Source organism: Parambassis ranga, chromosome 14 (assembly GCF_900634625.1).
Source record: "Parambassis ranga chromosome 14, fParRan2.1, whole genome shotgun sequence".
Taxonomy (NCBI): domain Eukaryota; kingdom Metazoa; phylum Chordata; class Actinopteri; family Ambassidae; genus Parambassis; species Parambassis ranga.
In genome coordinates, this window is record NC_041034.1 from 9,259,920 (window position 1) to 9,286,590 (window position 26,671).

Genomic DNA, 26,671 nt, shown 5'->3' on the forward strand with positions numbered 1-26,671 from the left:
CCACACTGAAGCTTACCTGTGGCTTATTTACAGAGCTCATGCCGATTGCAAAGTGAACTAATGATCTAAAACAGTTCTCACATGTGTTTAAGCATTCAGAAAAAAACTGTAATAAAAATAAATAACTTAATAATAATAATAATAATAATAATAATATAACAGAGCTGCAGCGCAACAGGTGTTGGAAATGCAACACAGGTGGGCGCAGACAGGATGTACGAAAAATAATGAAAGAGATTAGGGTTGTGCGTGTGTGTGTGTGTGTGTGTGTGTGTATGTGTGTGTGTGTGTGTGTGTGTCAGAGGGAGGGAGAGAGAGAGAGAGGGAGAGCGGTGTGTCTTCAGTGAGCTCCGGGAACACCAGCGTGGCTGGGGATTGCATAATCCGGCTCTCTGTGCGCACCAGCTCGTTTTGACTTGAGTGGATCCGTTTATTCATCCAAAACAGTACTTCGTAGTTTTTCTCTCTAAATGCTAGATATGTCTCACACAGAGGACTGACGGACACTTTTGCCGACTTACCGGATTTCACGGAGGGAAACCTGTCGTGTTTTTTTCTTCACAGCCGGACCGACGTGAGGCAAAGTTGCGAGCCTTTATGATGGATATACCTGTCATCATTGTGTTCGTCCACTTGGCCCACACCCAGTTTATAGGTAAGAGAGGTGGAGGAGGAGGAGGATTACTGAAGACAAGAAAACACGCGCATGCTTTCAGCTTGATTCTTAGTCATTTATATGTTTTATATTTTAAATCATAATATGCAATGTGTCGTGTCAGCGTGGTGACACCATGCTGCGCACACATGCGGTATGTGCAACGCTGGAGCGCAAAGAATGAACATGAAGAGTCATGTTTATCAGAGACCAGAATCAAGAACCTCCTGTCCCAGTAAACAAGGGTTAAGTCCTGTAGAGACCTGAACCGGACAGAAATCTGATTTCTTTGGGGCATTGTCTGCGCTATTGCGCAGATGGAGGTGGCGGAGCATGGAACAGGCTGTGTCCTCACGGTCCTAGAATTTAGGAGGCTCCTCAAAACCTGGCTGAGGTATCGATATTAAATTCATGATTAACACTGAATGAGATCAACTCTGCCTTTCTTTGTTCTGTGGTGAATTACAACATCTGTTCAATGTTCAGATGTTGGACTGGAACACACTCAAATTTCTTATTCTTATTCATTGACAGCACACATGCCCACTCAGATGTCCTCCACCAGCTCCCATTCTGTGACTCATCTTCACGTATTTGAATGAGGGTTCTTTTACACACACACACATGCAGTGATGAGGCAGGACAGATATGCATCTACTTATGACACATTCATGTTTATCAACACCACTGCATCCCATTCAAGATGCATCAAATTTCAGAGAGAAACTTAAATCAGAATGCAGGACGTCCTCAGTCCTCTGCGTGAGAAACACTTTTAAAGCTTGGACTGCAGATTTCTGCTCATTTTAAATCAATGGATAATGTCTGGTTTATTGATCAGGCAGCACCGTCCACAGAGCATGCTGTGACATTTTTTCTCAAATTGTGCATTCAGAGAGTGATCTCTGTCTGATAACAGCAGAGAAGACAAGAAGCATCTTTTTTTGTCTTTAGGGAGACGAGGAAATCAGCTCAACTGCAGGTAACGTCCAGCTGTGAGGTCAGAGGAAGGACTCCTATAAAGGTTATATTTTTAGTTGAATATTTCACAGTGAGTCAGTATTTTTGGAATTTATTGACAGATGGTAATGCTGGTCTGAGGCCATCACTCACAGCTGAGAAAAACAGCAAATTACAGTTCAAATTCTTGGATGAAATAACTTAAATTTTACATTTCATCCTCATCAGTGTGACGCAGCTCGTTTTCTAGTTTCTGATGATGGTTTTTAATAATGCTGGTCTCAGTTGTCACACAGATGTGAAGGGCACAGACACTGCAGACTTCAGGCTGTGATGATGATGATGATGATGTGCATCATTTCTGTTTTGATGGTGTCATGTCAGGTTGGATCTGATATAGGAAGACCTGAGAGTCCTTTGTGTTGTTGTCTCAGTGCAGGTGGAAGTCCCGTCAGACTGTCATTCCCTCGTCAACATATTTCAAGTGAAGGGAGTCTGTGTCAGTTATGAATCAGCAGATGGAAGTGGCGTCTCACACACTCTCAAATGCCCAGATTTACTTTCAGCGGAGTGAACAGGAAGAGTTGTTCTGTTGTTGTCAGACCGAATATTTGCATCACAACATGCACCAGCTATGGGAAAAGAAGAGCAGCAGCTGACACAGACAGCACAGAAAGAGAAGAAGAGCAGATCTAGGCTGTTTTAGCAGGTGTTATTTTATACTGTTCCACTCACATTTCAGAGGGAAATATGGCACTTTTCTCTTCATCAGGTTGATTTGAAGATGAAGATTTATATAAAAAATGTAGTTTCCAAACCCTTTGTCTACACACATGTAGTTGAGGTCACATTGAACTCTTTGACATGTTAGCTACATCTAATAGTGTTTTTTTTCCACATTTTTTGGGAAACTATTAAATATGGAATAATCCACCCACACACACAAACTCAGGTAAATTCTCCCATCAATCTGATTGAACTGCTCCTCTTCTAAACAGTTTTGATTCTGTTTTTTTTTTTTATTAAAGCAATAAGACCATTTGGCTGTTTCTGATATAATCTGACCAAAAAAAAATACTTGTTGCTGGTGTTGGGATTTTTGCTCGCGGCACAACAGGCTGGTTTTTGAAACAGAAAATAATAATATTATATATTACAGATAACAATAAATTGTCCTGCTCCACCAACCAAAAAACTGCTTTAAAGTCTTTGTCGGGAGAACAGCTGTAACCAAGAATTAATGCTGTATCTCTTGCGGATGTGAATATGACCTTTATGAAAGTTGTTGGCAAAACAAAACATAATAAGGTATTTGTTTGTTTTGTAATTCAGAGACACAACTGGTGTCAGTAAAATAACACTCATCGATTGATTGTGTCTGACTCATGGTTAGAGGACAAACTGGGAAGGTGTGATACCCAGTAGCCCACAGAAAAATCCCGCTTTTATCATCCGCTTCTTTACAGCCAAGAATAATTGTACTTAAATTATTCAGGATTTGGGGCCATAATATATTTTTTATATCTTTGTAGCGTCACAAGGTTTACTATTTTTTCCATTTAAAAACAGATATTTGTACTAATTGACAGGTTTAGTTTTAGGTGTAGCTACTAACTATGGCCACCAGATGGCGCAAAACGCATGCGTCACAGTTGCAGACGTCAACGAACAAAATGGAGGAGCGTTTATTATTATTATTGCATTATTTTATGCAATTTTTGCAGGTAAAATAATGAATATTAGCTAATTCTTGTTGTACATATGTGTTAATGCTAGTGAAGAGAGTCACGCTGCAGAAACTTGGCCTGTTTTTAACCAGAGTTAAGTACAAATACCTAATTTTGTTAGCAAAATAGTGTAGCTGATGAGCTAATCTTGGCTAACATTTTGCTAGGTGGCTTAATGTAGCTGCTCTGTAGGCTTACAGGGGGAGTGTACAGTAACTTAAGTTACACCCGAGGAAAGTGTGTAAATATATATTTTTAGGATGCTATATTGCTAACCGCTAGCAAAATGGTTACGCCGCTTAGCTAAATATGGCTAATCATAGAAAGATATGTTGCGTTGCTATGACTACATCAGTGACTGGGTGATGAGTAAAATGGGAACTGGCGGTGGTCCAAGGGATTTCACGGTGTTTACATTTATTTCAGCTCAGGTGTCAGGTTTGCTGCTAATTCCTGAACTGCTAATATGTTAGCTGCTCATCTGAATTAAGATAAGATAAGATAAGATAAGATAAGATAAGATAAGATAAAACTTTATTAATCCCGAAGGAAATTCTTGTGCCAGAGGTATCATATATTATTATTGTATTAAATGCAGTTAAGTACAGAGTATAAGAGTATAAGTGTCACTATAATCCAAATAAGAGTACAGTACGCAGTATGAGCACAATATATGATACATGGATACAAATATGGAGATATAAGGTGCTAAGTAAACATAAATATAGACAAGTGGAGGGAATAACAGTGATGCCTGACATGATTATCTAGCTCTTCTCCCTACAGAAAGGAGAGGAGTTATACAGTCTGATTCCAAAAAAAGAATTGTTATGCTGACTTGCTTAAATGGTTTTGTCACTCGTAATTAGATTAATTGACAATAAGGTCGGGTCAAGAGCTTCAGTGATGTCCTGGATATCTGAGAATCTTCCGCTGTCATCCTTCATTTATGCTTCTCTTCGATAGTTTTAATTTAATTTATTCATTTATATGACAGCTCCAATGTTTATTAATCAGCCATAACCCTGTTGTCCCTGGTCAGACAGACAGGCAGACTGCATCAGTCTTCAGTATAACAAGTATAACAATACATTTAAAATTGAGAGAATTAAAAGCAGAATTGCAGGACTCTAAATAAAAAAACACTGTATATCTATCTCTATCTCTACACACAGTGGTGTAAAAGTGTTATTAGCTCTTAAAGGCACCAATTTCCCCTTTCTCCCTCAGCACCGGTGGCCAGCAGGGTGGAGTTGGACGACAGATGCCCTCTCGGACAGTTTCCATGTGGCAACAGCAGTGAGTGCCTTCCTCAGGCTTTGCAGTGTAACGGACACAAGGACTGTCCCAACGGAGCTGACGAGCGTCATTGTGGTGAGTGTGTGTCTGTAAACTGTAATACAAACAGTGAAGCCGTAGAGAATGTTGTTGGTGATCAAGCAATACAAAAACTAATGATAAATCTTTCCCTCTGGTACCTATAAAACCTACTGCCAGCTCCACATACACAATAAACTGACAAAAAATGACAAATCTATTTTTGTTTTAGGAAAAGAGAGCAGCTTTATATGACAAAATAGCGTCTTGTTGATTGTGTAAATTTAAGTCAGTGAGAGACAGAAAATGTGGCAAATTTCAAACGCGTTATCGGATAGGAAACAGAAACAGAAATCCTCATTTAACTCTGCAGAGCCTGAGTGCCAGAAGTTAAAAATATCTGGTGTTATCTCAAAGGTGATCACAGACATTTGCACTCCACAGTGTGAGCCACATTTTGAGAGAGAAGTCTGGAAAACTTCGAGATAAACGTAACTAACACTTGGTGAACAAAACAAATTATCTAAAAAGTTAATTAACTTTAGAGGTGCATGAAGTCTTACTGTCGTTATAGGGTTTAATTGAATCTCCTGTCCCCGAGCTGCAGATACAAACACATAAATTTAAATCTGGTCCACCGCAGTCAGTTGTGTCTATGTTAAATCTTGAAAAGTGTATCCACACTAGTTGTTTGAGAGGATAGTAATGACACCAAAGCCACAATCACAAAGTCAAGCGTCATTTACATTTTAGTCTGCAAACAGAGGTATAAGGTGCTGCACATAGTGGCTTGATTCTCCTTTCAAAGAGAAAGGGGGGATCTAACAGTGTCTGTACCTCTGTCAAATTACAGACAAATAGGCCACTCTTCAGCAACTAAGTGAGCTCTTCACTGTTCTCCTGATACCTTTTAAGCTGGACTACAGTGAATGTCCACTAAAAGTGTTAGCTTGTCTCAGTTTAAGTGAATTTAGTGTGTAATCAGAGCTTTTAGCACACACTGGGAGGGCTGTTGTAGTGGTCTTCGTGTCACGGTAGAGTCGACAAAGGAGAAAAAATAAAATTAGAACACTTTGTACTGAGTTTTGAGAAAGCAGCTTTTACTTGTCATTTATAGTACATCATAAACTTTCAGCCAGAGATTCCATCCAGTAATATGATCCAGAGTGCTTCAAGTCACCTTTATATATTTTGAAGGCTATATTTAAGGTGACAACAGCTTTCTGACAGTAAAAAAAAACAATTCTGGTATCCTCCTGAGGGCCTTTAGACCCACTGGAGCCTTGTTCATCTGTAACCTCTCAGGATCTTTGGCCATCTGGAGAATGAGCCACTGGAAAAAATCCCCTCCACACTCTGCACTTTCTACAACCGTGACCTGGGTGAATATCAGTGGGGAAAGTGACAAATGAGGACAGAATCACACTGACAGCATCAGAAAAAGACTGTGCACAAAGCTGAATCCTCCCAGAAAAAAATCCTCCCTCTTCTCAGTTTCACATTATCATTCCAAGTCCAAGCTTATCTGTGGTGTGTACCACCACAGATACACGTTGAAGTGTCTTGGAGCCATTTTCCTTTTTTTCCAATCAGCTCCTCAGGTCCAGTTTCCGCCTGAATAAACATCCTCGGATTGATTCAGTAACAACTCCACGACTGTGAGGCCAGAATGAGCAGCTCAGGGCTCAATGTATTGTATTTTCTGCATCACCTGGACAGTGTCAGACTGGTTTAACTCCCAGACAAAATTGACATTTTTATTGTTGGGTTTGTTTTCCTTTCTTTATTCTGGTTCGTTGTATTCCCCTATGTTTTACATCCATTTGTAATTACCTGCCCTGCACTGATGTTCACCCGTGTATTTGAGTCTTTTGATCAGCTATGTCCTCATCAGTCCGTACTGTGTCCTGTACTGTTTTCCTCCCTGTGATGTCCTCGTGTTGTTCCCTGGGTTTCTTGTGGGTTTCCTTTTAAGTTTTGAGTCTTTTGTTTGTATTTAGCCTCTTTGTGATATTTTTCTGCTCCTTTTTAAAGCCCACCGTTTGTTGGACTTTTCTCATTTTTCTTTACTTTGTTTTTTTTAATTTGAGTTGCTTTGGATCCTTCCTGAACTCACACAACACACACACGACACAGACGTGCCTCATCACTTTTATCCTATTAGGCTGAGTCACCATTGAATGAGCTTTAGAAAAAGGTTCTTTAACATTCAGTTTAGTAAAAATACTAGTTATGAGGGGCAGATGCTTTTTGTCATATTGTTCATCTTTTTTAAAAGCATTTCTCAAAAACATTTTCTATTGGGTGAACCACATCAGCCAAAAGATCAAGGAGGAGGACAAATTAGTCTCAGTCTGGCTATGGTTGTGCTTTCTTGTGAGTAATCAGAAACCCATTCTGTACTGTATTATGTCTTCTGCACCCTCTCCTCAGATGGCCTGCCCTCACTGCTGTGCTGCACAGCAATGCCATAATAACAAGGATTTCAGAAAAACAGCTCACCTAAAATCTAGCACCAGACTGCATCAGTCAAACACGCACACTGGCAGACTGCTCCACCCTCGGTGTGTGAAGGAGAGATACAGAAGGTCTTTCCTTCCTGCTGCTGTCAGACTCTATAATAAACACTTCTGATAGGAGCAATACTTACACACCACAGTGTGCTTTTATTTTACTGTTATTTATTTAGTTGCACTATGTACAGTTTATCATTTCTACCTCCACTCACCTGTGCAATAACTGTTAAATATGTAAACTGTTTATAATGTATATATCTTTTATTGGTAGCCTATTTTATATTGTATATATCTTTTTCCTAACTTATCCCTTGCTGTCTGTATGCCGTTGCAAAAATGCAATTTCCCCATTGTGGGACTAATAAAGGTTTCTTAATCTTAATCTTAAAACACACGCACACACGCACACACACCCTTCTCCTTCTTCTGCAGTTTAAAGGTTGGCTTGCAGAATATGTTGATTGGAGTATCCTGTTAAATCCCTGTTAGATTTCAGGTATAATTTAACATGACTGCATGTGTGCCACACATTTCTGTTATTATCATAACCATGATGGTGGATCTAGGTGCTCGGCCATCATTCAGGCACATGTAAATGGTTTGTAACTTTAAATCCATCTACACAGAACGTGTTTTGAAGTCATCTTTCTCTCTCACAAACATTTGGCAGAACATATTTAAACACCAGCTGACCAAATGGAAAAAATCTTCTTTATTTGCTCAATGTGTTTTTGTGCACTGCTTGTCACATACAGTGAATGGCACTGGGGCCAGCCGAGGGAATTCAGACTCCTAAGCCTTCAAGTATAGAGCCAATAATTAGAGTTTTAAAACAAAGTCACAGGTTGTAACAACATAATTAGCGACTAACAAACGATGTTTGTTATGCACCCTCTGGCACAGGTGTGTGAGCAGTCAGTCATCCCTTTCTTATGAATCTATTACCGTATTCCCTAATGGAACATGGGATGGATATTAGATTCATAAGATGTGTTCCAGATAAAAACTGAAAATGTTGCTCCACCTCTGCTCATCATGATGGGAAAGTGACGGAGGCAGAAGGAATAAAATAAAGTCCATAATGTTACAGGTACAAAAGGCTATGATGGAGTCATAATCCAAGAGACGAGTCGGGATGATTCAATTTGCCACATTAAATGCCACTCTGTCCATCTTCAGTGCAATTATGCAGCATATGACATTTCTTCTTACTGCTTTGGTTTTTGAGCTCTGCAAACACAATTTTTGGAACCTGCACAGAGTCAAAAGACAAATGCATCCCTGCTGCCTCAATAGCGGCATTATTCCTATAGAACAGGCATGCCAGAACAGCAGTGTGTATTCTATAGTCTCAGCACATTCACCCTTAATTAAAAGTAGGCTTCTGAGGATCCCACTCTTAACACCTTTACAAAGTCATCCAAGGGACGAGGATGTGCCCTCCAACACTGCAGTTATTGGGCAAAATGGAATGCATCTGCACTGCTGATGATTGTCGCGGCTACACTATCTGCAGCACAAACTATAACTGCTTCTTTTTTTTCAGGGGATAACGTTGGATGGGCAGATTTATTTGGTCGAACGCTGCAGAATACCGATCCATTGGACCAGTACTTTCTAGATGAGTGCTGTAAGTGTGTGTCTGTTATACTTGGAATATATGCTTCCATGTGCCTGTTTTCAATGACTAAATTATTACATGTTTTGTCAGTATTCAGCTGGTTAGACATGAGCTTTTTGTGATAGCTTCCTCTCCCCCTCTGTTTCAATACAACATTATTACCAAGCCCCAGCTAGACCACAGAGAGATGTTGCAAATAGGATAAGAGGAGAGAAATCCAGCAAATTCTGCAGATATAGTGGTAGTCTAATATTTTTGGAACGATAGATACTTCAACACAACATCTCTCACTATATGGATACAAATGATGGATACCACTGCACAGACCATACAAGACCTTGAATTCCAAGGGTGAACCTGTGTCAGTATTGACTGGGAAGGGCAGTTCATATTACAACAGTGTGGTGTAATACTTCCTGCATTCAAATATCCATTAATGTGTGTGTGTCTGTGTGTGTGTGTCTGTGTGTGTGTGCGTGTGTGTAGTCTTGCAGGAGTATCCAGAGAATTGTCACTGCATACAACAGCTGCATGTTGAGTGTGTAGAGGTCAACCTGCAGGATGTTCCTCTGCTCTCTCCCAACGTTACCTGGCTGTAAGTGTATACTATATATCGTTTAAACATGTGTAAACAACACGGATGGTCTCTGTTTTTTTATTAGTAAGTGAATGTAATGAAAAACAGAAAACTTTGGAAGTGCTGAAAGGGCTTTCTAGCTCTGAGGGAAGAATCTCTTCTATAAATCACACCTTCAGAGCAGAGCCAGAGTTCAGGGGTCACATTTATTACTGTCTCCTAGGAAACTGTCCTCCCTTTGAGCCCACTTCATCAACAGGATTGGATGCCAGAGACTATATATAACTTGGTTTCATTGTTTCTCGCAGTAATCTGTTTGGTTGTCTCTCTTTAAGTGTGGCACATTTATTTGCCATTTAATAGGATTCTTAAATTTGTTTCAGCTTTATTAATTGGAGGCTCATAATTTCTCCTGACTGGCTAAAGATATCAGTTACACCTCCATTGTTAGTCCTCAATTACTGGTGGTGTTGTCATCCATAAAAAGACCTTGGCTGTCTAGAGCCAACTACAACAAAGCTGGCAGTTAAATAATCATGATCGGACAGTGTGATCTTTGCATGCATGTTTTTGTAGCCATTTATGGTGGCATGGACTCAGATCATGCTGTTTTTATCTTCTCATAAAAAATGAATGCAACTCTTTGTCAGTGCGTTGGTCACAAATCAATGCTTATGCTCCAGTGGAGGCCGAGCGCTGCTGACAGCATCATCCTGCTTCAGTTGCATCTTCTCTGCTGTTTTAGTTGACAGTTTTATTGATGCCTTTCCAGGCTCTGTCTGGCTTGACTTAGATTTTTGATTATAGATTGAAATACTGAGGCACAGTTTGACATTCTGTAAGAACCACTATCTGACAGTCTAAACAGGAAAGCTTCCACACCGTGCAACTTGTGTTGGTTATTTTTGTTCTTTTCTCATTTTTTTTTCTCTTTTCATTCTGGCTTGCATTCGTTTGATGTTAATTCTCACTGAGCAGCCTTGTTACTCTTTTTCAGTAAATGTAATTTAGTTGAGGTGTCTTTGTTCTTTCAGCTGAAGGACACTATTAAATATGCTCATTCCAAGCTTACAGAAGTTTTTTTTTAAACTGAAGTAGGTCTGTGACTAAATGTTTACAAAATACTTGCATATGAGCATTATGTGTCTGTTCAATCTGCAGATCATAAAAGACTGAACTTCATAGAGAAAAGAAAGCTAATAAGCATTTATTTATCACTGGGAAACAAATATGTTTTAGTGTGAGTCTATGGTTTGAAAGAGCTATTCTGATTGAGAGTATACTAGTGTTATCAGTCTTGTTTCAACCTGACTGGGGCAAATAAAAGAAAAAAATGTCTTGAAAAGCTAAAACTATTTATCAAAGCTACACGGCAGAACATTTGTCTCCCCTTTTCCTAAACAAACCTTGAGTGGAACCGTCTGATTCTCAATCTGTTGCCACAAGTATCTCCTGAAAATGTACAATCAAATTATACTACTTGTCTTGAGAGACAGCCTATTATTTTGTATCTAGTCTATTTCTTTCCAGTCAAAATTGTTTCTAAACTCCAGCAGATTGCATTGTCCTCATTTTCCTACATTTTGGCTTATAACTTCACTTCACTTAAATGTTAAAATCATGCTGTTGAAGAAAATAATATTGCATATCGAATTTGTTGTATAGAGCTTTATTTGATATGTGCTCATTTGTGTATGTCTGAATATGAAAGTTATATGCAGAAAACATTGTGTCAGTTGTTGAATATTTGATGGACATTTGCTTCCCTCTTAGAAGTTGTATTTCTCTAACTTTTTCGTGGGCTGTGTTTCAGGTCACTCAGGAGCAATGAGATACAAGTGTTGTCTGACTTTGTCTTCTCTGAATACTCCGCCCTGGAGAGACTGTGAGTATTTTTGTCTATTCTACTGCACAATACCTTACTATACAATATTTAAAAAGTAGTTCAGACTGCAAATATGTAAACCCTATGAATGTGGCATCATTTATACAAAACAGTAATCACTGCAGTGTGGCAGAGAGCACAGTCACAGTCACACACAGCATATCTGAGTAAGAGTTAAACCTGAACAAGCTTAATAAGTATTTTAGAATGCACTGACACATTTTATTAATAAAGCTTTATGCTTGTTTTTACCTTTTTGGTTTTTAAAATTTGATAGCATTAACTTTGATCCTGTTTTTCCTGTATGACAGCTCCCTGTTGATTTAATAGCAGAATTGACTGGTTGACATGTTGATGAAGATTCTCAGTCATCCAGGTCATCATACGTAGAGAAGATTGAAGCAAGGCGTCTGGACTTGTAGAGTTTTCTTGAAGACGTTTCACTGCTCATCCAAGCAGCTTCATCAGTTCTAACTGTTTGGTGGGGAAACATGGTTTATATGTGGTTACAGACCTCAGTGGGTGGGTCTGGGTAAAACTTAAATAAACAATAGCACTAAATGTTTCCATACTTACCTGTGATGTTCTGGCTGACTGGGCCAGGTGTGTGTCTAACGACTGGCTAACGACTATGAAACTCCAGGAGGGGAACTGGTTGACAGCCCTTTGTTCTTACTGTGAGTATGTGCAAACTTCCTGGGAATGGATGGAATCACTGCATTGTATGTGGTAGAAAGATGATGTCTGAGGCCACCACCTCTGTTAAGGAAAGGTTTTTCCAGCTTAACATAGATGGCTTCCTTGACTCCTCTTTCATACCACCTTTCCTCCCTGTCTAAAATGTGAACATTGTTGTCCTCAAAGGAGTGTCCTTTGTCTTTGAGGTGGAGGTGAACAGCTGAGTCTTGTCCTGAGGAGGTGGCTCTCCTGTGCTGAGCCATTCTCCAATGTACAGATCAGAGCATTCCTCACTGCACTGGACTGCATATATCACATTGCTGTGTTTCTTCCTGGGAATCTTGTCCTTCGGGTGAACCAGTCTCTGTCTCAGTGTTGTCATAGGTTTGAAATGGACCGGGATGTCATGGTTGTTGAAGATCCTGCGGAGTTTCTCTGATACTCCTGATACATATGGAATGGAGATGTTCTTTCTCCGCCGGTTGTTGTCCTTCTTCTTGTTGTTGGGGGGTCTTGTTTTTGTGGCTTTGATGAGTGCCCACTTTGACTGGTTGACAGTTAATGTGTTGTGTGAGACTTGATTTCATTTTGACACACTAATAAAAAAATCATTTATTAGTGTGTGGATCTGACTGATGGGGTGATATTTCGATTGTTGATTATGGGAAACCTCCAGTCAAAGCAAACTTTTAAAGAACATCCGTTTTTTTCTCTTTTTCCTAGGTTTCTGCAAAACAATAGCCTTCAGTTCATATCCAAAGACGCCTTCAGTGGCCTGTACAATTTAAGAAAGCTGTAAGTAGACAACTTTGTTTATTACCTGCATGTTTGAAGTGTCCAATGTAAGATATTTTTCAGCTACATAGTTGCTAAATATGACAGAAAGACAGGTTTTATCAATCCCCCACTTTTTGTGCTTTCTCTCAGGTTTCTCAGTGAGAACCTAATCTCCTCCCTGAGTCCTGGTGTGTTCAGGGATCTGAAGCAATTAGAATGGCTGTGAGTTAAACACACACATACAGATTTATATAGTTGACATACATATCCTTTAGGTTATTATGTTATTTAACTGGGTTATATATTGTACTGTACAGATGTAGAGGGAGAACAGTGTGTGACTGTTTTTGCTGATTTACTCTGTATGATGTAGTCATGATCTGTTTCATCTGGTTTGAATATAACCTTGAAATACAAATACTCTATTTATCCATGCATGGGTATCATTGAGGGCATCTGGAATTTCTTTTCAGACTTGTGGTTTAGGGTCCGGCCTGCAAACAAATCTTCCTGATGTGCTTAAAGTCATTTGGGATAGAAATAGCATGGGGGACTTTAAGAGCAGCAATTATTGGTGTCATGACAAGACAAGTCTCAAATTATGTTCAGCTGGGACTTTTATTATCTTCATGAAATCGAATTAGAATAAAGTGTACCATAAACAAAAAAGTCTTTTAAAGGGATACAACAACAAAAATACATTTTAACCAGATACAAATTAATAAAGGTAATTTTATTATACAGCTACAGTACATATATATTATACAATACAGTAGGACCGGATTAGAGGGCTAATAACAAAACATATTTATGCATGAGTAAATTAACTAAAGTCTCATCTGAATTATTACGAACATTCAAACCCTCTCCAACTTGTTGTTTTATCCTGGCGTACATGCATATAAAGAGTAATCACTACATGACTTTCAGGTCTTCTTTTTTGTTCTAGAGTCTTGGATCATAACCCACTAAACAGCTTGTCACAGGATACCTTCATTGGGCTCCAGTCTCTCCTGTACCTGTGAGTTACAGTATTTGTTTCTCTTGTCAGATTTTTGATTAATTTCTGATTTCTGATGTGTGAAAATATCTTTAGAGCCCCATAGATGCCACAGAAAATAAAAAGTACTACATTCTAGTGCTCTGTAAATATGTATCTACATATCCTGTAAAACCAACCTGGATACCTCTACTAATACATAGGAAAATATGCATTTTAATTACAGATGCAGGTCTGTTGGTTTTGTTTGTCATTAAATAAAGTTAAGTGCATCTCTCCGGTGCTTCATGCTGTGTATTGCTCTGTGATTTCCTTTAATCAGTTTTCCTCCAAAACTCAGAGGAAATCAAGATTATGTGTCAAATGTTTGCTTAGTTGTACTCTGGGAAAAAAATCTATTGCTCATTTTCACACTTCATTTCATGCTCAGTCATGCCTCTGGGTTACAATAATCAACAAGTATGGAGGGAGTCAGTGGTGTTGATTAGGATGGATGTCAAAATGTTTCTTCTCGGGCAGATGGTTTGTTTCATAAGCCGTTTAGATGGATTAGAGCACCAAAGTCTTTTTATGAAACATAAAATGCACTTTGATCAGACATAAGGGGTTAAAGCAATGGACTACATTCAGTGCTGCTCTGTTTCTGTCTTGTCTAATCTTGTGGTCCCGTCGTTACTTCCCTCTATCCAGTCTCTCCTTTACTGACCTGGGCTGGCTCAACTCTCTCTATTGTTCTTTATACAATAGAGAGATTATTGGATTGTTCTCCCAGTCTTTGTTTACATCCCATCCTTTGAAGCTTTTGTCAGCTTCACACATCTGCCCGCATGCTGTCTCAGGTATCACACTAACCGTCTTTTTATGTTTATGCTTGAATCATAAAAGCCTTGTAAATACACTCCATCTGCCTCTTCAAGAGAGTTTTTGTACCTCCCAGGAGCGCCTTCGAGTTGGGAGTGACCATATGTCTCTCGTTTGGTTCTACCTTTATCTATGGAATCGGAGTCCCTGCTCCCCATTCAAACTCTCCTCACATCTGTTGCCAAGTTTTGCTTTTAATCAGGAAACTGTGGGAGTTCAGATGTGCTGACAGCAATCACTGTAACATTTCAAGGGACATTGTACTCCTCATAGTGAAACAGCACATATCAAAGATGTTTGATGCGTCACCCCATTACCTACAGCTCCTAAACACAGTTTTATTGCCAGTCAGACTGATTTACCACTCTCCAGGTGAACAGTCCTGCTTGTTTGCATGCTTGCTTAGAAGGTTAAAATTACTGGTGACACTCATGTTCTGTTATTGTTTAGGGATGCATTATGGGAGCATATGTCAGGCTTTAATGATGAGATTGCTTAGCAGCGTTGATTTGATGGTAAATAAAACTGTTGATGTAAAAATATGTTGAAATAAAAAGGAAAATACATCCAGTTAAATTAGATTTAAATGTTCAGAATCACATTTCATTCACAAAACAAATACAACTGAGTTTTTTTGTCTACTTCATATTACCTTGTTTACCCTCTTGAGAAGATACTGCACAGTCTGCACAGATTGTCACAGCACTAGCTATGTACAGTGATATTTCTCAGCCTACAGATGATTAAACTTAGTCTGTTAAAAATGTATAATTTGTTGAAATGCAAAGAAATGCTTTGATAATCTGCATTAGCCCAATTTAGCTCCAAGGCACAGCTGCATGGGTGATGCTCCAACATCTTCCACTATCTCTTATGCTTTTTTTTTAATGTCTATGGATAATTTACGTGCCAGCTTTATTCCAAGATATAACCAGCAAACTTACTTCCAGTTAAAATAAATGAACTCGGCTATAAAATTGGTATCATTGATGAGATTCAAATATTAGCTGAGCATAGACTGTGCTCCTGTACTCCTGCTGGAGTGTAATGTCTGTTAGTAATTAAAAATTTTTTCTTCCATCCTCAGATCCATGGTCGACACCTCACTGCAGCAGCTTCCTCACCCAAGCTTCTGTCAACACATGCCTGCCTTGGATTGGCTGTGAGTCTGCTCTGAAAGTGTACTTGTTTGGCTCAGTAGATGTTCAAGTACCGAAAAGCATTTACCAATGGGTCAGATGAGTGGTACTTCTGTCTAAGGAGTGTCTTCAGCTGATGTCACCGTGCTTTGGTCAGCTCGACCAGCTATTTTTGGTAGATGCAGCATCTGGAGCACCTGCTGGATGAGTCTGACTCATAATGACCTCATGCTATCTGTAATTTTTATGTCTTGTGTGTTAGCAGCATACTCTTGCACAGCTTACTTACATACCAGAGCAAACAATGGCTGTGGCTACTTTCCTTATCAATGACACCAAATTATAGATGCATTTCTTTACGTTATAGAAGGAAAAGAAACTCACACAGGTTATTAACACAACTTTTCATGAATGCATTTAATGCTTCTTTTCCCTTTTTCTCCTTTCAGGGATCTTGAGGGAAACCAGATTCAAACTCTTAACTACTCTATCCTAAATACGTGCAGCAAGCTTGAAGTCCTGTGAGTATCCCACTTTAAATGCAATGCTTGCAAAATACCACACGCTTTCAGAGTTTTTCAAAAATGATAAGCAGCGTTTTCATTCTATTTTCCTAAAGAAAATATACAACAAAGCTTTTTAAAGTACTCCATTTGACCATATAAAGATGCACTAAACCTTTGTATATTATCCAGGGGTAGAGCACCTCCACCTGTCACTTAAAGCTGCTACATCTCTAATTCTGCATAACTAGAACTAATGCAGCGTGAGTGCTGAAACAATTACAGCTCTATAAGTAAAAGGCTTAACCATATAAACATGCAGCTGGATTAAATTGTATTTACAAGTAAATAGAAATTAATTAAATAAAGGTTTGTCATAACACCAGGCTGCTTGCATATTATTATTATTATTATTATTATTATTATTATTATTATTATTATTATTATTATTATTATTATTATTATTATTATTATTATTATTATGTTCAGTCTCAAGAAAAAACTAAGCAATGACAGACAGTTCTTTCTTTTCATTGCTCAGAGTTTGCTGCTGCTCAACATTTCTTACATTAACTTTTAATTAATAAGGATCAAGACTACTTAATTCGATTTTTAAGTTGTTTGTCCTCCTGTCTTTTTACATTGCATGCACACACTCTTGGCTACTTTTATTAATTCCATTAATGAATTCTAACAAATGCTGAGCAGGATGTCCAAGCTTAATTATGATAATAAGACCTGGGTTATTGAGCTTTCTGCTTGTCTCTCTCCTCTTGCCTTCGGAATGAGGAAACATTTCCAAGCAGCATGTCCTTTCTTTTGTCAGGTATCATGGTGAGAAGTGAATTTTGTAAGTTTGGCTGTCAGCATTATCCATCAGAGGCGCTCTGTTAATGTGCTTTCAACATGAAGGTCGACAGTTTGACCCTGGACAATGCAATGCAATAAAACAGCAGCAAGCTCTTATTTCACCGTTACTGGACAATGTCCATGGGTAGTTTATCTGCCATCTGCTGTAGCTCACAGCAGAGTGTGCATATGAGAATTTTTATACACAAGAGAAGGAAACTGTTGTTTTTTTTCTGTTGAGTCAGCACTGAGTCAGTATTATCTGAAGTCTTTTGTGTTATATGAGATAATCTATAAGATATGCTTTCTTAAAAGAAATTGCATCTAGTTACAGCAGATTTTCAGCCCTCTGTATGGTGTCTAACTGTAGCTCTGTCTTGTTCAGATTATTGATGGACAACAGGATCAGGAAAGTCCCCGAAAACACCTTCCAGTCTCTGTGGAAGCTGACTGAACTGTGAGTTCTGCATGCCAATTGGTTTGCAATTTCTCACATGATGGATTTTTATTTATGTCTCAGTGACAGACACTCTGAGTAATCAGTTGCTGATTTTAAATGGAGATTGAAATGTCTCAATGAAAAACTTTAAATCCTCTAGAAGTGAAGCGTCTTCTTAGTGAGAAAGGATTTTTCTAAGCAACAATAAAATGTAATAAATTTCTGAAGCAGCAGCAGATTTTTATCAGCTGCATTTTTTAAAAGAACTAGTCATGAGGACAGGATTTGATTTCCTTTTAGCCCTGTGTTGATAAGAAGGAGCTACAGAAGGGTTACCCTGCACCAACATTTGCATACCGTAGTTTAATGCGCACTGCATACTGTGCTAACTTAAATGGCACCATAAATAAGAATATAAAAGACATGCTCAATACTTAAATCTAAAATTAGGAAAGAAATTTGTAAACATTAAGAACATTGCTGTATTTCATTGCACTCCTGTGCTTCTGCTGTATGTTTTATTTTTTCTTTTCTTTCACCTCTTCAGGAATCTGTCCAGCAACAGGATCAGAGAGCTGCCACAAAACACCTTCAGGAACCTCTCCAAGTCCCTCCTTAAACTGTGAGTAACAGATAGTTTGGCCCAGAAGAAGGCATGCTTCATTATGTGAGGATTGTAATAAGAGTGGATTAGGCGGAAATATGTAAAGAGTTAAAACACTTTTTGCAGGATAAAATCCTGAAAGAAACCCAGGGAAGTATTAAGTAGAATTTGAATGTGCACGGGTATCCTGAGGTATCAGAGTTAGGTTTCTGTCCCATGTGATGAACTATTAATTTGCTAGCAAAGTGCTAGGGAATTAGACATGTAGGACAAAGAGGTCACCACAACTGAGAGTCACGAACCACAAGCTAGTGAGGAGAGCCAGGTCTTGTACTGGGGCTGCAGCAGCCTGTTTCTTTTCCAACCTTTCATAAAAGACACAGATCAGCTGTTTTTAGTGGAAACTTGTGTTGTAGTATTCTGAACCAATATTATTTTAGAAAACAAAAAGAATGAATATACTGTGGGAAAATGGAAATGTCAGTTTTGGTTAAATTTTGGTTTACTTGTAGTTTGTATTGTGTCAAAAAATGTATATGTACAATCTGAATAGACCTTTTGTGTGGCTTTGTTCCATCAGCTCTTCGAGCAGTGAGCTTGAAATCAAAATCCCACAATGTTTATAAAATACAATGAAGAAAATTCAGCTAAGCTAAATAAAGTGCTAAAGGAAAAATGTCACTTTTAGGCATACTGTTCACTTATTTAGTGAGGCACACAGAAAAAGAGAAATGCCTTGGACACAGCTGCTTTGAACAGCTGCTGTTGTGGGATTCTTCTAAATTACACTATTTTCCCACAAAGTTTGAACAATCCTGACCAAAGTTTTCAGTGTAGTCTATCATTATGTGTCTGTGTGGTCTGTTCAGCGGGGCTGAAGAGTAATTGATGGCTGGAAGTGTGGTTTCTCTTTGGATGTGTTCCAGAAGTAACAACTGTTTCTAAAAAAAAAAAATGGAGTAAAGTATGACATTAATACAGCAAGCTCATCAGTGCAATAATCTTCATCTGATTTAACTGTAATTATCCACTTAATCCATGTGAATTAAACTGTTTTAACTACATGGAATTATTACACATTACATCACATTACTAACCATCGCTGTTGGAGAATGTAACCTTGACCTAGATTGAACTACGATTACTGTTTATTTGGGCAGTTTACAATCCTCCCTCTCAATTATCACTCATGCAGGCTAACAAAATATTATGTTTGTTGTGGATTTTTGCCTGCTTGTGTCCAACCAGAGAAAATGAGTCAAATTATTATTGCAAAAAATGAAATTTCTTTTCTTTTTGAAATTTCAAAAATAACATATTGGACCAAACGTGAAATCAGTGAAACAGATTTGTGTCGGACCTTTGTCCTCTCCCATTTCTCAACTCCTCAGATTTAATAAAATTGTATCCTGTGTATAATTGAAAACTAGAAGTCCTTGACCATTTTTTTTCTTGTTAAAATAGACTGGTTTAACTGTCGTGTAGAAATGTTACATTTCATTTAGACGAGCTGTGTTGAATTTGTCACCATCTGTTTCTTGTTGCAGAAATATCTCCCACAATCCCCTGCTCCACGTTTACCCAAGCCACTTCAACCACCTGACACATCTTCAGTCCTTGTAAGGACACACAGGCTCGTTTTTATATATATCAACTCTCACATCACAACTGCATGCCTAAACTAAACGTAATGTTAAACCTCGTCCTAACCTTTAAACAGTCCTTCAGAATATGATGCTGAAATGTGCTCATATCATGTTTTCAAACAAACTGTCCTGGCAGAGGTGGTGATGCTGTAAGATTTGCTGTCTTCTATAGAGCGCTGGAGGGGATCGAGATCCCAGATATTCAGACTAAGATGTTTCTCCCTATGAAGAACCTCTCCCACATGTATGTACAATTCAACAGAGGAACACTTTAATCTGTCTGCACATCACTGAATAGCTCACATTTTTTCTATTCTATTTTTATCTTCTCTGTATGTTGAATTTTTTCTCCCTGCTTCTTTTCTTCTTTAAGCTACTTCAAGAAGTTCCAGTACTGCTCCTACGCACCACATGTCAGGTCATGTAAACCCAACACAGATGGTATCTCATCCTTTGAGGACCTGCTGGCTAACGTTGTGCTGCGCGTGTCAGTCTGGGTCATGGCCTTTATTACCTGCTTTGGTAACCTGTTAGTCATCGGCATGAGGTCGCTTATACGTGCTGAGAACAACCTGCATGCTGCCTGCATCAAAGTCCTCTGTTGTGAGTAACTATAAAATAACTCTCTCTCTCTCTCTCTCTCTCTCTCTCTCTCTCTCTCTCTATATATATATATATATATATATATATATATATATATATATATTCAGTAGCATTTGACTTATGATATGTAAGAGTAGTGATAAATGTTAAATGTCCCGTTAAGTTTAATGTCATAGCTTAGTGTTAAATTGATTATGAAATGGGTAATTTTCTGTAATTTAATTCAATCAGTCGTTCACTCATCCTTTGTAAGAGCAACTCCCTTTGCTTGCTCCATCATTTTCATGCCTTTTTTTTTACTTCATATGTTTCAGTATTCACTCACAAGTCCCAGTTTACACATGCTGTATGTTGACAGGTCATAGTTCACCATAATGTTGAACCCACAGGTTTTTATGCAGTAAACTTTAGCCACAGTATATGCATGTACCTGAACCACTGCTGACAAAAAAGATCAGATCTGATAAGAGAATACTTGGTGGCAGTAATGTCTGATGATCAGGCTTGAAGAGAGATAGACAGATTGAGCAATAAGAGTTCTAAATTCCAAGCCAGTGAAAGATTAACTACAAGTTTGTCTGTAATTGAAAATATATTCAAATATGTTGTAGAAATGATGCACCGTGAGGGCAAAAGGCGAGTGCACATTTGAGATCATTTGTCAGACAGGCAGTTAAGTAGCTGCTCATAGTGTACCATGAATAGAGGGCAGTAATTCACCTTTTTCTCAGTCAAGAATTCAGGCATGATTCTGCATAAATATCCTGCATTAACACACTCAGACAGCAGAAAAAGAAAAAAACCCATGTTGTGAGATGAGGTCAAGAAGTAATGTTTTTAGCAGCAGTATTGTTATTTTAATGAGATTTCAGGAAGTGAACATTAAATCTTTTTACTTTAATTATTTTTTTTCTGTCACAATGAGTCATTTAAATATGAAGAGGGTAATAATGTGCAGTGAAAAGGATGTGTGTATAAAACACTGAACAGTGGGTCATTAAAAGATTCTGGGGTCACAGGTTGTAGGGTCAACGGCTTAATGTTGTAATCATTGATCACTGTATGTAACACCGCGGGACCAAAAAGGAAATTTTAGCTGCCGAAAATATTAAATTGAACGGCTGTGTACATGCTGCATATATTTTGAGACACAGATGCTTTCTAACTTGATTTTGTGAGATTCATTTTATTTTTAATAACTTTAATGAAAACAAAAAAGTAGTAGTGTTTCAACTCAAAATTAGAAAAAGCAGATAAGGTTTTCATTTGACTTTCTTGTCACTGACATTTTGACTTCTCTCCCTCTTTGTTTTGCTCTTGTAATCTTATAGCTCTTACCCTTTAGAAAGGAAGGTCATCCTTTTTATTTCTCCTTTTTCATTTATTTTGTGCAAATGAAATCATTTTCTTTGTGGCTTCCATAAATCCTTCATTAACCCAGAGACTCACTATTTTCTCACCCACTTGGATTCAGCAACATCTTGAGACACTTCTTTCAACAGTTTAAATAATATTTGCTCTTTTAAGGAGGTTTTTTTGTGTGTGGTTTGGATGGAAGTGTCCACAGCTGACAGATGAAATTCACACAGAGCACAACTCTCTGTAAACAGACTCATCTACGTCTTATCATCCAGGTGCAGACTGCCTCATGGGCGTGTACCTGTTTTTCGTCGGAGTGTTTGATGTGAAATTCCGCGGACAGTACAATCGGAATGCCCTGCTGTGGATGGAGAGTGTGGAGTGCCGGACCATTGGATTCCTGGCCATGCTCTCCTCAGAGGTACTTTATTAATATACTGTTTACACACATGAACACATGCAGATATGTCAGGCAGTACATCCACATGGTCTGTTAACATAATTGTAACCACGTGTCTTTGTCTGGCGGGTCTATTATCGACCAAATATGGGCTTATTTTGTGAGAACTACATTCACTACAATGCAATACACAGTCTTATTCTTATTCTGTGACTCCTGCCATACACACACTTAAACCGTGTGTAGTTACTCTCACTGCCAAACGAGGATTAACAGTTGTTATGATTTTCAGTTCATTAGATATTTCAACTCAAAAGAAGACATTTCTCAGATTTATATTCATCACTTTAAAATGTAAAAAAAAAAACACTCTTCTGTCATAATAAATTTACAACTGTACGGTAGGCTCTGTTACAGTTCAAATATTTCCTTTTATTTATAGTGAGTGTTTTCCTTCAGGTGTCTGTTCTCCTGCTGACTTACTTGACTCTGGAGAAGTTTCTGGTTATTGTCTTCCCCTTCAGTAATCTGCGGCCAGGCAAACTGCAGACAGGGGTGAGTTGTGGCACTGATAAAGAATTTGCCTGATTGTTTTTGCTTGATTGAATCCAGAGGTACCGCTCACTTCAGTTATTTACTGCAAAATCTTTGGATTGGATTTTGTACGGGGTAGCATGATTCAGTACGTGTTAGAGTGAGCACTTTGTGGCCTTTTGTTGAAGCTATATTTAGGCATTATAACAGAACAGATTATGACTGCAGTGAGGCAGTTCTAGAAAATCTTTTGAGCGTGTGGGGCAGCTTTGGGGCAGAGAGGGTTTATTTTTCAGATAAAAAAATATGACATTTGAATACACCTAAGCCACCCACACGGGGTAGGTAACCATCCGGGGAAAGCTGTATGAAAGGGACCGGTGTTTTCAAAAAGAATACCAATCGATGAATGCTGTGAGGGCACCAAAGAGAAAACAGCTTTGTAAAGAAGAGAGGTATTCCCTTGCTCCCCTGCACTCACCCCACTGTCATCACACAGAAAACGTATACACGACCGCTGAAACTCCCTCATGGGATGCTGATTGAACTATGGGCACATAGCTTGTAATAGTTGTTTGAGTTTTACAAACTCACAACAGTCCAGCTACCTCACAAGTTAAAAACATTCCCATGTTCATGGCGTCATTTTTTCTTTCCACACAGTCTGAGCACTTTGCCTCAGACACTGCCAAACCTCATCACACAGTCTACCATTAAAAATTTATATCTAACAGACTGTCACATAATCACGGAAAGCATAACATTAGTCTTACTTTTTACTAAAATATTCCAAAAACAAGTGATTGCTGCATGTGTGTCTGCTCTTTACTTTTCTTGACAGATGTTCTGATCCAGATCAGAGTGTGCTGGCAAAGTCAAACAAGTGCAGTGTTGAGCTCTGAGAGCAGTTGTCATATTTTGGCTGTATGTTGCCGACAGTAATCTTTGTACTCGGCAGTTTAATTATCGGAGTTGCTCAAATAAAGTTTGCCACTCACTAATATAGAGAGTCTCTGTGAGAAGGCTCCACCACCTACAGCCAATTTTCTCAGAGATGATAGATGAAAATAGGACTAGGAGACAACTAGACTAAAGTAAATCTTTGGAGGACGCTGTATGTAATTAAAAGTCAGAGAGCCTGCTTTAATCCAGTCAGTCTGAGAATCAGTAATTTTTCATTAGAGGCTTTTAAAAGCAGTGTGTTTTTAAAATCCTAACCGCATGTTTGTTGTCCTGCTGCAATGCAAGGTGGTCCTGGCTTCCATCTGGCTGCTGGGGTTCATAATTGCTGCTGTGCCCCTAATGAATGAGGATGTCTTCGGGAACTACTATGGACGTAACGGGGTTTGCTTTCCCCTGCACTCTGACAGGCAAGAAAAACCTACTGCCAAAGGATATTCCACAGGGATTTTTCTGGGTAAATTGAAGAAAAGTTGTTTTGTGTTTTGGTTTTTGAAAGCATATACGGTATATATATATATATATATATATATATATATATATATATATATATAGACAGGTCTGACATAAGTCAGATCTGAGAACTCACAATAATCATTTAGACTCATAAAATGTTTGATCTTGCGTGAAAAGTGTAGGAGAATATATTGCAGATTATTTCTGTTTCAAAAACAGTTTGATCCTATTAAATAGTTATTGTTACACATTATTACTAAGTGCCAGGAAGCGTCATTGAAATTCAGACTGGGCTAAATGATTCACACAGCTTCTATCAACAATGCATGATTAGTCAGGGTTCTTATTACTCTGTGTTCTTGCTGGGCCCCATTTGAAGTTGGACCACAATGATGCATGAATTATTCTGATATTCAGTCTAAACGGGTGCCAGCATTATCATTAGTGGGACCTTTAATGATGAGAATATTGTTATAGATTCATGTGGTGATGCAAAGGATTAATGCAAAGTTTGTACTGTACCTACTTGTACTATATACTGTATATATGTAATGGAATTGGAATTCTATTGAAAAAGAAAATATGAATATTTGATTTTGGCGACCCTTATTATAGTTACCTGTTGCTTAATCAATCATAGTGTATAAATCATAGTGTATATACAGTGATCAAAGCCAGCTTCACCTTAAGCTATTACTTCTGCATCTTATGTGTGAATTGTATGTGCGTGTCTTTAGGTCTAAACCTACTGGCATTCCTGGTCATCGTCTTCTCCTACTCCAGCATGTTCTACTCCATCTATAAGACAGGCATCAATGCCACAGACCTGAGGAACAGGCTGCACAAAGATGTGGCAGTGGCCAACAGGTTTTTCTTCATAGTGGTCTCTGATGCCCTCTGCTGGATTCCCATATTTTTAGTCAAAGTCCTCTCACTGTTGGAGGTTGAGATTCCTAGTAAGAGATGAAACAGCACCTTTTCCTTAATGTGTGTTTAATTATGGAAGCATGTACAGGTTTACCATTATAACTGCTTGTCTCTGCCTTGTCCCCTTTAGACACGATATCCAGCTGGGTTGTCATCTTCATCCTCCCCATCAACAGTGCCTTGAACCCCATCCTGTACACCTTGACCACCAGCTTCTTCAGAGAGCAGGTGGAGGTTTTACTCTGTCGCTGGCAGAGAAGACACACCTGGAAGAAAGACCGTAAAAGCCTCACTTCCTCCACAATATTTATGGACACATCAAGAGCTCCTTATTACCAGCCACCAGTCTACCTCCAGCGGGTTTCGCTGATTGGTGCAGACCCTCGCTACGCTTAAGAGAGACTTTTTGTAAACAATGAGGATGTTTTTTGTTACTACGGGTCATGAGCCTATTTTTTTGTTGCATTTATAGGCTCCTACATGACAGTAGCCCTGAGGAGAGACTTCCGAAATGGGATAATTTATGACCTATTCCCCACCTGTACATATACAGAGGAGGGACTTCTGGGTCTTATTCAAAGTTGGTGATCTATATGTGTGAAGGATGAGGCTCAGCAGCATGGTACTGAGCTGACAAACGGGTTTCAGAACAAGACTGTCTCAAATGTAGCACTCAAACATCAAAGTCATAAACAATTCAAATTCATCCCATGTTACTATGTTGTCCAAATAATGCACGGCTTATGTTACACTCTGACAGACAGAAGTGCAGAAGTGAAGCTGTAAAGTACAGAGTCTTTCACTGTCTGTGTGTTCTGATGAAATTCATGTAATCTAACCTGTCATGTGACATTCTGTCCTCAACATCTGCAGGTACAAATTCTGCTCTGTCTACTAACTGAACCAATGCTGGTGCATCTTGATGCTATAAAGTCATATTTTATTTGTTCAGACCTCCTTACATGATCATCAGACCGGATTAAAATGTTTGTCTGAAGCATGCCATCATGTTTTATTTTGTACCGTTCACATATGATTTTATTTTTCTACATATTTTGGGTTAATGATTGCATACGTTTTTGCTTATTATAACAAACACTGGAATCCCAAGGATCCATGGATCAATCCCTGTTATGCTGTATATATGTGCATATGTTTTATTTTTATTGTATAACATTTGGTACAAGAGTCTGTCTCTGTCTGTATATTACTGTCTTTGCCGGACAATTTTGCGTTTATTGGTTGCGTCACAGAGATGGCTTTTTGACTGAAATAAACAAAAAATACAAATATGACTCAGATGTAATGATTTCCTGTCCTGTGCAAGCAGAAAAACTAGCCCTTGTTGCTATCAGCAGTGTGATGAGTAACTATAATAAATGGGGTCTAGATCACATAAATAGATTAGCCTATGTTTTTTACTTTGCCTTTTTAAATTAAAATTTTATTATATAAAAATATTTGTTTAAATATTTTTTTAACACAATTGTGTCCAGTGCCCTTTCTCTATCAAAATAACGTGTTGTTCTTGAATAAGGCTAATAAAGGGCAGTGTTCATAATAAAAGAGACCAGATGCCTGTAGTAATATGTTATCACGCTTAAGTGCATTTTATTGTTTTTTTTCTGAATCCCTTTCATCACTTAATTGAGCTGCACCTGCGGCGCGCAGCATCCTT

The 26,671-nt window shown here is 38.5% G+C and overlaps 1 protein-coding gene across 2 annotated transcripts; it reads left to right on the forward strand.

Annotated features, from left to right (window-relative positions):
- The first annotated feature begins 365 nt into the window (after window positions 1-365).
- On the forward strand, window positions 366-25,991 carry rxfp2a (relaxin family peptide receptor 2a). Of its 2 annotated transcripts, none has more exons than XM_028421295.1 (20): window positions 366-655; window positions 4,573-4,716; window positions 8,722-8,805; window positions 9,283-9,391; window positions 11,187-11,258; window positions 12,660-12,731; window positions 12,864-12,935; window positions 13,663-13,734; window positions 15,662-15,736; window positions 16,163-16,234; window positions 17,451-17,522; window positions 18,052-18,126; window positions 19,656-19,727; window positions 19,891-19,998; window positions 20,128-20,357; window positions 21,992-22,137; window positions 22,576-22,671; window positions 23,899-24,067; window positions 24,804-25,022; window positions 25,124-25,991. In XM_028421295.1, exons 1-20 carry the CDS (start codon window positions 598-600, stop codon window positions 25,387-25,389), a joined length of 2,283 nt encoding a protein of 760 aa, XP_028277096.1. In that variant the 5' UTR covers window positions 366-597; the 3' UTR covers window positions 25,390-25,991. The 2 variants fall into 2 exon arrangements, with proteins under 2 accessions (XP_028277096.1, XP_028277097.1); XM_028421296.1 differs by having other exon boundaries at window positions 19,927-19,998.
- Window positions 25,992-26,671: the final 680 nt, after the last annotated feature.